This window comes from Oncorhynchus keta, chromosome 17, assembly GCF_023373465.1.
Source record: "Oncorhynchus keta strain PuntledgeMale-10-30-2019 chromosome 17, Oket_V2, whole genome shotgun sequence".
Taxonomy (NCBI): Eukaryota; Metazoa; Chordata; class Actinopteri; order Salmoniformes; family Salmonidae; genus Oncorhynchus; species Oncorhynchus keta.
Window position 1 is genome coordinate 2,974,834 of NC_068437.1, and position 13,049 is coordinate 2,987,882.

General features: G+C 40.6%; 1 protein-coding gene across 1 annotated transcript in view; it reads left to right on the forward strand.

The window, feature by feature from the left end:
* Positions 1-13,049, forward strand: part of LOC118396293 (L-fucose kinase) — a 36,657-nt gene that overhangs the window by 9,015 nt on the left and 14,593 nt on the right. The window contains exons 3-10 of the mRNA XM_035790395.2: positions 181-231; positions 407-532; positions 6,908-6,980; positions 7,086-7,183; positions 11,394-11,474; positions 11,806-11,925; positions 12,110-12,281; positions 12,380-12,486. Coding sequence (XP_035646288.1) covers positions 181-231; positions 407-532; positions 6,908-6,980; positions 7,086-7,183; positions 11,394-11,474; positions 11,806-11,925; positions 12,110-12,281; positions 12,380-12,486 — 828 coding nt within the window. The remainder of the gene's footprint in view (positions 1-180; positions 232-406; positions 533-6,907; positions 6,981-7,085; positions 7,184-11,393; positions 11,475-11,805; positions 11,926-12,109; positions 12,282-12,379; positions 12,487-13,049) is intronic.

The window sequence follows — 13,049 nt, forward strand, 5'->3', positions numbered from 1 at the left end:
ATCAGACCATAGTATTTGTAGCTTGATTACATTTTTGTATACTTTACAGATGGAGTATATTCCTGTAACTGAAATATACAATATTATTGTCTTGACTGTTACTGTATTATGGTGTAAACCTCTTGTTGGGGTATATTAATTGTGGAGCTGAACAATGCACTTATCCAATGTTGTTTTCAGGTTGTTACCGCGGATGTCCTTGACGATGCCCGTATCCTGATCTTGCACACGGTAAGACTGGAGGGGTAGCAGAGGACGGGGAGAAGGAGAAAGTGGGGCAGAGAGACTGAATGGATCAGGAATGAGCTTTCAATTGTGAGATTTCATTTATTATTATTCACATGGACATGGGAGTAATCTCTCTTCTGTATTTTTCTCTCTCCCCAACTCTCCTGTCTTTCTGCAGGGACGTGACTTTCCCTGGGATAGCTGTGGCAGGGCCTTCTGCTGGCTACCTGTGGAAAAGCCAGCTCAGACTGTGCAGGGACCTGTCTGCTGCCTGGATATGCTGCTTGACTGCCTTTCCAATCAGGTTAGCCATAATCCTGTTTGTCGGAGACACCATCTAGACTAAGGGGCTCCTACTCTGGTCCTGGAGTGGGATTACTTCTCTGTTAATGGGGCAGTTGGTACAAGTGGCTTGGTGTCATCCATTAATACAGGCTGCTCTGTAATATTTTCTCAGGTTTTCAAGCTACCTTCCTTCCGTCATTGAGTGTGACGATAACAGTGGCGATTTTAGCATGTGTAAATCCATTTGTGTAACTGGATAAGAACTGCGTTCTCCTTCAATAACAATGAATATAGGAATGAGTTTTGACTTTTGAACCATGCACAAGGCATTATTACATTTATGTCCAATAAATTCACAATGTTTGTTCATATAATTAACACTTAGCTCTGAAGTATAAGCAAGTGCAAGCAAACGAGCTGCGATGAGGTAGGCCTATTCTTGCAGCAATTTTGAAATGGACAATGAGAGGAGTTCAGATAAAATCAGCAAAATGTTGAGGCCTTAACTTGACTCTTCTTTAAAACCTCTTACGTCCACCAGACACGCAGGCGTCCCATCTAGACATCTGGAAATGCAAATGCGCTACGCTAAATGCTAATAGCACTCGTTAAAACTCAAACGTTCATTAAAACACACATGCAGGGTACTGAATTAAAGCTACACTCGTTGTGAATCCAGCCAAGAAGTCAGAGTTTTAAAATGCTTTTCGGCGAAAGCATGAGAAGCTATTATCTGATAGCATGCAACACCCCAAAAGACCCGCAGGGGACGTAAACAAAATAATTAGCATAGTCGGCGCTACACAAAACGCAGAAATAAAATAGAAAACATTCATTACCTTTGACCATCTTCTTTGTTGGCACTCCTAGATGTCCCATAAACATCACTATTGGGTCTTTTTTTCAATTAAATCGGTCCATATATAGCCTAGATATCGATCTATGAAGACTGTGTGAGCAAGGAAAAAACAGCGTTTTATAACGCAACGCCATTTTCTTAAATTAAAAAAGTCGACCATAAACTTTCACAAAACACTTCAAAATACTTTTGTAATGCAACTTTAGGTATTAGTAAACGTTAATAATCTATCAAATTGATCACGGGGCGATGTATATTCCATAGCTTCACGTCTTGAAACCATGTCTGGATGTATCTCAACCAAAACATCCTGTCGGAGACCGGAAGAAATGGGCTGTCTCTAGTTCGTTTGACCAAGAAACAAAGCCCAGGCAAATGACAAGACTGGTGACATCGTGTGGAAGCTGTAGGAATTGCAATCTCGGCTCCAGGTAATGTGGTTTCCATTCAACAATACATGCAAGTGGCGCATTGATATATTTTCCAATTTTCAGTGATCAGATTTTCCTGCGCTTTTCGATGAAACGCACGTTCTGTTATAGTCACAGCCGTGATTTAACCAGTGTCTGAGTGTTTTCTATCCACACATACTAATTCTATGCATATACTATATTCCTGGCATGAGTAGCAGGGCGCTGAAATGTTGCGCGATTTTTAACAGAATGTTCAAAAAAGTAGGGGGTAGGATCAACCGGTTAAGTAACTCAGCGGTTAGCCTTCCATTTTGAAGTATTTTATTTGGTCTGTGCGGTCTGTACCCGGACATTGAACTACTCCCAACTGGGTGCAGATATAGGGCACCCCTCAGAAGGAAAAACAGAACTAGATAATAATTTGTGCCAGGTGTGATATCCCTCCTAAATAGCTCGGGCTAATGTTCCTATTGACTCCGTAAGTCTTACCAATAAAACATTTACATTTTTTATTTTTTTTGTCACTGTTATGAAAGTTGTATTGTCAATTTTGTTTGGTATTTAAACACCACTTTAAACGTGTACATGACACTGCAACAAAATTTCCCCATGGGGACAAAAAAGTAAGTAAAAAGGAAGGAAAATACAATCACGAGGATCCACTTTTATAGACAATATACATACGCACTGACAGCTCATTGAGCAAACAAAACAACCCTCAACTGGAATTACATGGGTCTCGTACTAATATAATGTTGTTGGGTCTGTAACTTACCACCCTCCTCGTGGAGAAAAGCACCAGAGATAATTATAACACACAAAGTAAGAAACGATTAAATGGAATAATTCAGAACATGTGCCATTCTTACAGTATTCTCCCTGTACACCTAGTCCGAACAGTATGCTAAATTATTAACGGGCACATAAGCAGGCAATGAAAGCTGTTACAATATTCAGTGATGACTTTTCTCTAAAACTGGCTGTAGGCTAAATTAACAGGGGCACTTAAGCAGACAATTGTTCTGCCAGTCACATTCTGTTAAAGGTCCCCAAAGCACACACATCCCTGGGTCGCTCCACTTTCCAGTTCGCTGCAGCTAGCGACTGGAACGAGCTAGACATAAACTCAGCAAAAAAAGAAATGTCCTCTCACTGTCAACTGCGTTTATTTTCAGCAAACTTAACATGTAAATATTTGTATGAACATAACAAGATTCACAACCGAGACATAAACTGAACAGGTTCCACAGACATATGTCTAACAGAAATGGAATAATGTGTCCCTGAACAAAGGGGTGGTCAAAAGTAACAGTCAGTATCTGGTGTGGCCACCAGCTGCATTACGTACTGCAGTGCATCTCCTCCTCATGGACTGCACCAGGTTTTCCCGTTCTTGCTGTGAGATGTTACCCCACTCTTCCACCAAGGCACCTGCAAGTTCCTGGATATTTCTGGGGGGAATGGCCCTAGCCCTCACCCTCTGATCCAACAGTTCCCAGACGTGCTCAATGGGATGGGGGGCTCTTTGCTGGCCATGGCAGAACACTGACATTCCTGTCTTGCAGGAAATCACGCACAGAACGAGCAGTATGACTGGTGGCATTGTCATGCTGGAGGATCATGTCAGGATGAGCCTGCAGGAAGGGTACCACATGAGGGGGGAGGATGTCTTCCCTGTAATGCACACAGCGTTGAGATTGCCTGCAATGATGACAAGCTCAGTCCGAGGATGCTTGGACACACCGCCCCAGACCATGACGGACCCTCCACCTGCAAATAGATACCGCTCCAGAGTACAGGCCTCAGTATAACGCTAATTTCTTCAACGATAAACGCACATCCGACCTTCACCCCTGGTGAGACAAAACCGCGACTTGTCAGTGAAGAGCACTTTTTACCAGTCCTGTCTGGTCCAGCGACGGTGGGTTTGTGCCCTTAGGAGACGTTGTTGGCAAATTTTACGTCAAGCTTGTGACTCTATAAACTTGTTGAATGCATTTGCTGTTCATTTTGGTTGTTTCAGATTGTTTTGTGCCCAATTTAAATTAATTGTGGGTAATGTATTGTCATTTTGGAGTCACTTTTATTATAAACAAGAATAGAGTATGTTTCTAAACACTTCTACATTAATGTGGATGCTACCATGATTACAGATAGTCCTGAATGAATTGTGAGTGAGAGAGTTAGACACACAAATATAATACCCCCAAGACATGCTAACCTTGCACTGTTACACCATTTTAGGGTATGATATTTGTGCGTGTAACTCTCACTCATCACTATTCACAATTAATTCAGAACTATCCGTAATCATGGTAGCATCCACATTAAACACAAACTCATTACCTTCATACTTTCTCTGTTAAATCTTCTAGACTGTGCTGTAAATCAAGCAGATAATCAACATAAATGTAGGGGCATTGGATTCAAATTGTTGATGTCTCGTTCGTTGTGCCAGTGAAGTTGTGATTCACAACATAACTGACGCAACGATCGAGACATCAAAATATTCTGGACTGACTTCTGACGTTTTCCGCACCGGCTGTTTTTGCATTGCATGCTATATCACAACAGCTGATTGTCACTTAACTGTTGTTCAGAAAAATATTTCCTGGATCAGCTGATAGTTGACAATATCCATAGGCCTAACTATCAGCTGGATACCAAATGCGCATTCAACAAGTAGGTTTATTAGCCTACGCATAGCCTATAGAAGAACCACTTAAGTTAGGTGACTTTCGGTCTAGAAGCATTTGATTTAGCAGTTGCATGCGTCATTTTGGATTTGTGTGCCCATGAAAACTGGTTTCACGGCCTAACCTAAAATATCAATATGGACATTTGATAAAGCGGTGCTGCCATTAATAGGGCACTACCTCATAGACGCAGCAAGACTTTTGTCCCGCTGATGGCCCATACGGGGTCGGAAGGAAATATCATAGGCCTAGTTTTGTTATATTGATAATTATCTTCTATTTATCAAATTGAAAGAAAATTCATTATGTATTTTATGATTTTTTTTTTTTACTTTAAAAAAACTACTTTTTACCCCATTTTACTTCCCAATTGGTAGATATATGCTTGTCCCTTCACTGCAACTCCTGGACGGACTCGGGAGAGGCGAAGGTCGAGAGCCATGAGTCTTCCGAAACACGACCAAGCCTCACTGCTCACAGCCGGCCCACCACACAGTTGCTAGAGCGCGATGGGACAAGGACATGCCGGCCAAACCCTCCCCTAACCCGGATGACGCTAGGTCAATTGTGAGATGCCTCATGGTTCTCCCAGTCGCGACCGGCTGCAACGCAGCCCGGGATCGAACCCGGGTCCGTAGTGACTCCTTAAGCCCTGCGATGCCAGTGCCTTAGACCGCTGCGCCAATCGAGAGGCCTGAAATTGCTTTTCTTTATGTGCATGTTTTTAATTAATTAGTAGGCTTATGGATGACATTTTAAGTTATTTGCCCAACCCCGTTGTATTTATTCCATCTGAAAAGGAAGACCGTGAATGCAGCACATATTTATTTTATACAATAGTCTGCCCATAACAACAAGTGTGTGTATATACAATATTCTTCCCATGTGAACCATGTGTTTTAGGGCATTAGGGACCCAATATGAGAGCCTTTACCCGATTGTTCCCCAGCCAATCATGCACACGTGGATGAAAGAGTCGCCGACAAAGGAGTTAACTTCTGCTGCAACCTTCGCTGTGAAATATAATGCGTTGGGGCGGTGCTTCCTGAAATAAATAATTGCTACCAATGTAATTACAGTAATAGCAGGTTGTTCTGAATCTTGAAACCAAATGCTTTCTGTTTTTTCTTAAAACAATTCATTAGCCCATAGTGAATTGTTTGTGTTTTTAGTAGGTCTATATAGTCTTTTATTGATAAGTAGTTAATTTGTTGATGTTTGTTTTGTGTGTCATGTCCATGGACTTTGTTTGTATTAGCTGCGATTTTGGGTATGATAAACTGCTTACAACATTGACTATACCATTCTCTCTTAGCCCAAATTTGGTTAGTACTTCTGATTTTAAAATAATGTACATAATAAACTGATTAATCAATTGCTTTGAATATGGTGCGCCCCAAGGCTCTATGTTTGGGGTCAGTGCTTTTTGAATACATTTAACGTAACCAGGGCCCAGATTCACAAAACCTTAAGAAATGTATTTTTCACTGACATTTTTTCCTTTTAACTATAGACTTAAGAAGAACGTTAAGCAAAGTTGCTATTCCTAAAAAGGTTGTTGGAAATGTTCTTGTGTGTCATGCCCTGGCCATAGAGAGTTTTTTATTCTCTATTTTGGTTAGGCCAGGGTGTGACTAGGCTGGGCATTCTAGTTTCTTTATTTCTATGTTTTCTATTTCTTTGTGTTTGGCCGGGTGTGGTTCTCAATCAGAGGCAGCTGTCTATCGTTGTTTCTGATTTGAGAATCATACTTAGGTAGCCTTTTCCCACCTGGGTTTTGTGGGTAGTTGTTTTAGTTACCTTACAGAACTGTTCAATTCTCGCTTTGTTATTTTTATTCTAGTGTTCAGATTTAAATAAATATCATGAACATGTACCACTCTGCGCTTTGGTCCACTCCTTCATCAGATGAGCGTTACATTGTGCTATTTCTTATGTTTCTCTTATTAAGCAAAAAGGAAGAAAATTATTGAAAATAAAGTTATTGGAAACTCATGAAAGCTATTGAACATGTTTAATTCACTGACAAACTTCACCTGAAAGTTTCAGTATTGATTATTGTAAACCCAACAACATGTTTAAGAACCGTAATCTCAATAAGAAATATGCTAACATGATTGCCATTTGCTAGCTAGATAGCTAGCTAAAATGGTTGCCTAGCAACAATGGTTGCCTAGCAACAAGAAGATATTTGAGAAATTCATAAGAAAATGGTTTAATCTTAAGATATGGTTGAGGAATTGCACTTACAAACTTTTTTTTCTTAATAAGCTTCTGAAGTTTTTGCATAAGAAGTGTTTTGTGAATCTGGGCCCAGGTCAAGAACAAATTACCTAAACTCCATTTTTTGGGTCAATGGCCGAACTCACTTGTTGTGTTGTCTGCCTCACAGTTTTTTGTCTCTTCCTTGTTTGATCCATCTGTAGGTGTGCCCTGGTTCTCCCCCGGGTGTTTGGGTGTGCAGCACTGACATGATCCTGACCATGCCGACTACCTTCAGTTAGATCTTCTCTACAATTCCATTCAGATTATATTTTAACCATTTATTTTTAAAAACTGGTCTCCCCCACTGTCCCTTAATATTATTTCTCTTCTGTCTTTCAGAAATGTCATGGGAGGGTTTTTCTGGGGTCCGTGTGTTGGCACTACCTGGTGATGTCTCTTATGCCGCCAATCATGGAGTCTACTTTGCTGATGAGCAGGTACATAACTTTTAAGGATATGTCTCTTACTGAATGGAATGACAAACTTTAGATACAGATACTATTCACACCCATGGACCTTTTCCACATATTGTTGTTACAGCCTGAATTTAAAATGGATAAAATTAAGATTTCTTTTGTCACTGGCCTACATACAATACCCCATAATGCCATTTTTTTTTACAAATGTTTTGAGTCACGTATTCAACCCCTTTTGTTGTGGCAAGTCTAAATAAGTTCATGAGTAAACATTTGCTTAACAAGTCACATAATACGTGCAATAATATACATGATTTTTGAATGACTACTTCATCTCTTTAGTCCACACATTTATCTGTAAGGGATGAATATTTTTCCGGAAATCTACCAAGTTTCAATACCGGGAATAATTCATCCCGAGAGTCCCGGGAAATACCACAGAAACTGTAAGTGCCAATTTAAAGTGTTTGAAACCAAGATATGGTCAGGGTTCTCCCAAAATAAGATTGCTGCTGCGAAACATGCTTTGATAATGCAGTCTGGATTTTTTTTTTTGATTATCAGACAGGCTTTTGGTCGGGAGTAGGACTGGCTACTACACGAGTGAAGCCCAAAATCCACTTGTATTATATGCTAGCAAAATGTCCTGAACAGGTAATATAATGTATGACCAATCTAGAATAAAGGTGATAATTAGCACTCACCTCAACTTAGCTAACATTTTCCCAGCCTTGTTGTTACCAAATATCCAAACTGAGATTCAGTGAAGACAAAGATCTGACATTGATGGATTTATCTACACGGGCACCCCAAACTTGTCTCAAGTCAGCCCAATGGTGCTGTCCATAATCAAAGAGGTGCTGAAATTATCATCTAGGTGACAACACACAACAATTGCTTTAAATTAGTACACCAGTTTGTATATGACTTTGGGAGTTTCAGTTAGAATTTAATACATTATTTTAATTAGATAAGCCTACATCATTCCAATATTCTCATCATTCAGTTGATCATAACTAAGGGGAGTTTTCCTCTCTCTGTGCTTTTTCAAAGCCCAATGGCTGTTTTCTCATCTCCAAACTGTGCTGCCGCCCGCCTACACCGCATTGTTCTCAACACCAGTTTAAGTCAATATAGCTAACTATTTTCTAGAAATCTGGCTTTTTTTGCGGGGGGGTTGGGCTCATTTAATTTCTGTGATGTCGGCTCGGGCTTCAACTCACCGGGCTTGGATCGGACCTGGATTGAATTTTCCACTCTGATAAACTCTCGTTGGGTTCTGAGAATATGAAATATACTTATGTCACTGAGGCAGTGCTGAGGTTTAGAGGGTCTACACCAGAAGTTAATGGTTATAGGAGGAAGGTATATAGTGTAGGGTCTATACCAGAAGGTAATGGGTATCTGTAGGAGGAAGGTATATAGTGGAGGGTCTACACCAGAAGTTAAGGGTTATAGGAGGAAGGTATATAGTGTGTGCAACTTAAGCTTGGAATGTGCTGAGTGCAGGGAAGCGATCACATGTGGCAGGCATTGATAAGGGGAGAGAGCCATGGATTGGTGATGGAGGGGGGTTGAGGTCAGGTCACCTTAAGGGAGAAATATACGTTTTTTGCCTGTATCACCAGTGTTCTGCCTAGCAGTAAACAATGACGTTTGTACAGGTGAGTAGAAGGGGACTCAGCCTATGAGGAACAGTTAAATATCAGTGCTTGTGTGAAAAATGTTTTTGTCTGAATGCAGCTATATTGACCCTCTGGGAAGAATAAACTTGGTTAAGCGTTTTACTCTGAGAATTAGAACTTAACCCTCTAAACTGCATTCTGGTCTCGTATGCAGTGTCAATTATGCGTGTGCTTTGAATTAATGGCAACTTTGTGTAAAGTAAATACGCTAGGCTAAAGACCTATCCAATAACCTGTTTGGCAAAAAAAATGTAGTGGCATATTATCCAATCTGCTGCTGTACATGTTGTGTATTTTGTGGTATTGCATTATTGCGACATTGAGGGAATATTTTGGTAATATTTTGGTAATTTTTTTTTTTTTCGGGAAATGTGAAGTGTGATCCCGGTTACCTGTGTTAATCCCTAGTGAGGTCCTTCAGTCGAGCAGTGAATTTCATACACACATTCAACCACAAAGACTAGGGAGGATTTCCAGTGCCAGTGCCTCGCAAAGAAGGGCACCTATTGGTAGATTAGTATGAGGTTAATTTTGACTAAAACAGTTTCATGGCTGTGATAGGAGAAAACTGAGGATGGATCAACAACATTGTAGTTACTCCACAATACTAACCTAACTGGTAGTGAAAAGAAGTAACCCTGTACAACAAGGCACTACAGCAACATTGCAAACAAATATGGCGAAGAGAATTCACTTTTTGTACTTAATACAAAGTGTTATGTTTGTGGCAAATCCAATACACACATTACTGAGTACCACTCCATATTTTCAAGCATAGTGGGGGCTGCATCATGTTATGGGTATGCTTGTAATCATTAACCTCTTGAAGCTAGGGGGCACTATTTTTATGTTTGGAAAAATAACGTTCCCAAAGTTTAGTTAAAGTCCCAAAGCCTATTTCTCAGGACCACATGCTGGAATATGCATATAATTGACAGATGAGGATAGAAAACACTCTAAAGTTTCCAAAACTGTCAAAATATTGTCTGTGAGTATAACAGAACTGATATTACAGGCGAAACCCTGAGAAAAATCAAACCAGGAAGTGGCTTCTATTTTGAAAACTCGATGTTCCATAGCCTCCCAGGGATATCAACCAGATTCCTTTCCCTATCGCTTCCTCAAGGTGTCAACAGTCTTCAGACATAGTTTCAGGCTTTTATTTTGAAGAATGAGCGTGAACGACCACATTGCGTAAGTGGATAGGTGGGGGCTCTCAGAGTGAGTTGTGCGCAAAAGAGAAAGGCGGCCATTGTTACTCCCGGTCCAAGTGAAAAGCCAACTGTCCCGGGTGATACATTATCGAATAGATATTTGAAAAACACCCTGAGGATTGATTATAAAAAACTATATGTTTCTGTGGACATTATGGATATAATTTGGAATTTTTGTCTGCGTTGTCATGATCGCTCTTTCCGGTGGATTCCTGGGCATAACACACCAAACTAACGGAGGTATTTGGATATAAAAAATATCTTTATGGAACAAAAAGAACATTTGTTGTCTAACTGGGCGTCTCGTGAGTGAAAACATCCGAAAGATCATCAAAGGTAAATTATTAATTTGATTCCTTTTCTGATTTTTGTGACCAAGTTACCTGAAGCTAAGTGTACTTATTGTTTTGTCGAGCGATCGATAAACTTACACAAACGTTTGTATTGCTTTCGCTGTAAAGCATAATTTCAAAATCTGAGACGACAGGTGGATTAACAAAAGGCTAAACTGTGTTTTGCAATATTGTACTTGTGATTTCATGAATATGAATATTTTCTAGCAATATTATTTGACTGTGGCGCTATGCTATTCAGCGTTGCTGATGACAATTATCCCGGATCTGGTATGGGTGGTTCAGAGAGGTTGAGGACGGAAGTTTTTAAGGATAAAAAATACATGTAATGGAGCTAAGCACAGGGAAAATCCGAGATGAAAACCTGGTTCAGTCTGCTTTCCACCAGACACTGGGAGATAATTTCACCTTTCAGTAGGAAAATAACCTTAAACACAAGGCCAAATCTACACGGGAGTTACTTACCAATACCAAGACAGTGAATGTTCTTGAGTAGCTGACTGTACAGTTTTGAATTAATCTACTTGAAAATCTATGGCAAGACCTGAAAATGGTTGTCTAGCAATGATCAACAACTCATTTGACAGAGCTTGAAGAATCTTGAAAATAATTATTGGCAAATGTTGCACAGTCCAGGTGTAGAAAGAAGGCTCTTAGAGACTTACCCAAAAAGACTCTTAGCTGTAATCACCGCCGAAGGTGCTTCTACAAAAGTATTGACTCAGGAGTAAATACTTATGTGAATGTGATTTCTGTATTTCATTTTCAATACATTTGGAAACTAAAAACATGTTTTTACTTTGTCGTTATTGGGTCTTGTGTGTAGATGGGTGAGAATGTTTTTGTATTTTGAATTCAGGCTGTAACACAACAAAGTGGAATAAGCCAATTAATACTTTCTGAAGGCATTGTACACATTGTCTGCATGAAGATGATCATTCATAAGTAGTGCCAAATGGTGGTTTCTCTCTTTTCATAGGGTAGAGTACGTGACATCATCTACAAGGGGTCAGAGGAGCGGATTCGCCGAGCCGCACAGCCTGATGGGATGGTGCCACTGGTAAGTCAAAGATAGTGAATAGAGGAAAATATCCAGAAATGTATTTTTTCCTTCAATAAAAAGAGTCATGGGAATACCTAGATGGCAGGTAGGCTAGCGGTTAGAGCGTTGGGCCAGTAACTCGAAGGTTACTGGTTCGAATACCCGAGATGACAAGGTGAAAATGATGTGCCCTTGAGCAAGGCAATTAACCCTAATTTGCTCCAGGGGTGCTGGCTGACCCTGTGAAACAACCCATTTCACTGTACCTCTTGTGTTTACTGTATGTGATAAAATAACCTTGTTTTATTTTATGAGCCTGCAACACATGTAATGATGTAACTCCATTCAGGTGTCAGGGCCTGTGTTCTTCTGCAGGAGGGTACTCGAGCGATTGCTGAAGGCCCATGTTACCCCTCCCCTTGACGGCTGCACGTACATGGGCATGGACTCTGGGGCACCACCCATTCAGGTATGCAGTCTTCATCTTTACTTCTCATTTCTAATTCTCTTTACTTCTCTTTGTGCCTCTCCCCCCTCAAACACTGTTCTGTTTTTTTCTAGGTTTACACAAAGCTGGTTTTATTCTGATACAGCCTTATCCTCTGTTACATCCCTTCATTGTCTTTCTTTCCATGGTTATTTATTATCTGCAGATCTCCCTCTTCCTGGATTTGTTGATGTGTCTTTGCTCAGACCTGAGTGAGTCAGAGTTTGTGAATGGTGAGAGGACGGGCTGCAGTTCCCCCATCAGTCAACAGGGAGCTGTAGTGAGGAGCGCACGGGCCTTGCTATGGAGGATACTGAGAGGCACTACTCTCCATATGGGTATGTCTCTTTCTATGTGGTACATCATTCTCTGTACATGCCAAATGTGCCATCCTATTACAAGTGGTTCATAAGTGTGTTTGGTTTTCTCCTTGCAGTTTACGTTCCTGGCGGTTGCTACGACTACCTGACTCTGTCCGGTAGAGAGCACATTGCCCGCCTGACAAAGAAGGGGACAGAGAGAGACACTTTGTCACACATACAGGTACCGTACTGGCAGTGGCGGTCGGTGCCATTTTTAAGATGGAGTATTTTCCTTGTTAATGAGCATGGCCTTATGTCTATTACAGCATATTGGATGACTGTCATTCGTATTCCATTCACCCAGCTCAATGTAATATCGATAGGTTTAGGCTACTACATGATACTCATTTTCCCTGTGCCCACCATGAGGTTGCTACAACCTAGCCTATTAATGAAAGTTTACAAGGTAGGTGCACAGGTCGAGACAATTTTAAGTTATCAAGGTGACAGACAGTGACACTGATCTAGGATGTAATCGTTAGTCCATCCGTTGCAAATGAGAGTTTCTATTGGACAAATTCAGGTATGTTCCGTTTGCTGACGTTTTTAAGAAAAGTTTTTCAACAGAATCGGCGGAACGAAGACGCCCCTGATCACACACAAACATAGTTCACTTTCCTCCTTGTGTGTATATATATAATTCCTTCTCACACCTTTTCCGTTCGCTTGTGGGCTTCAGCTTTCAGCTTTCTATGACCAGGCGAAAAAAGCTTTCCAAGCCAATAAATCAAATCAAATTTATTC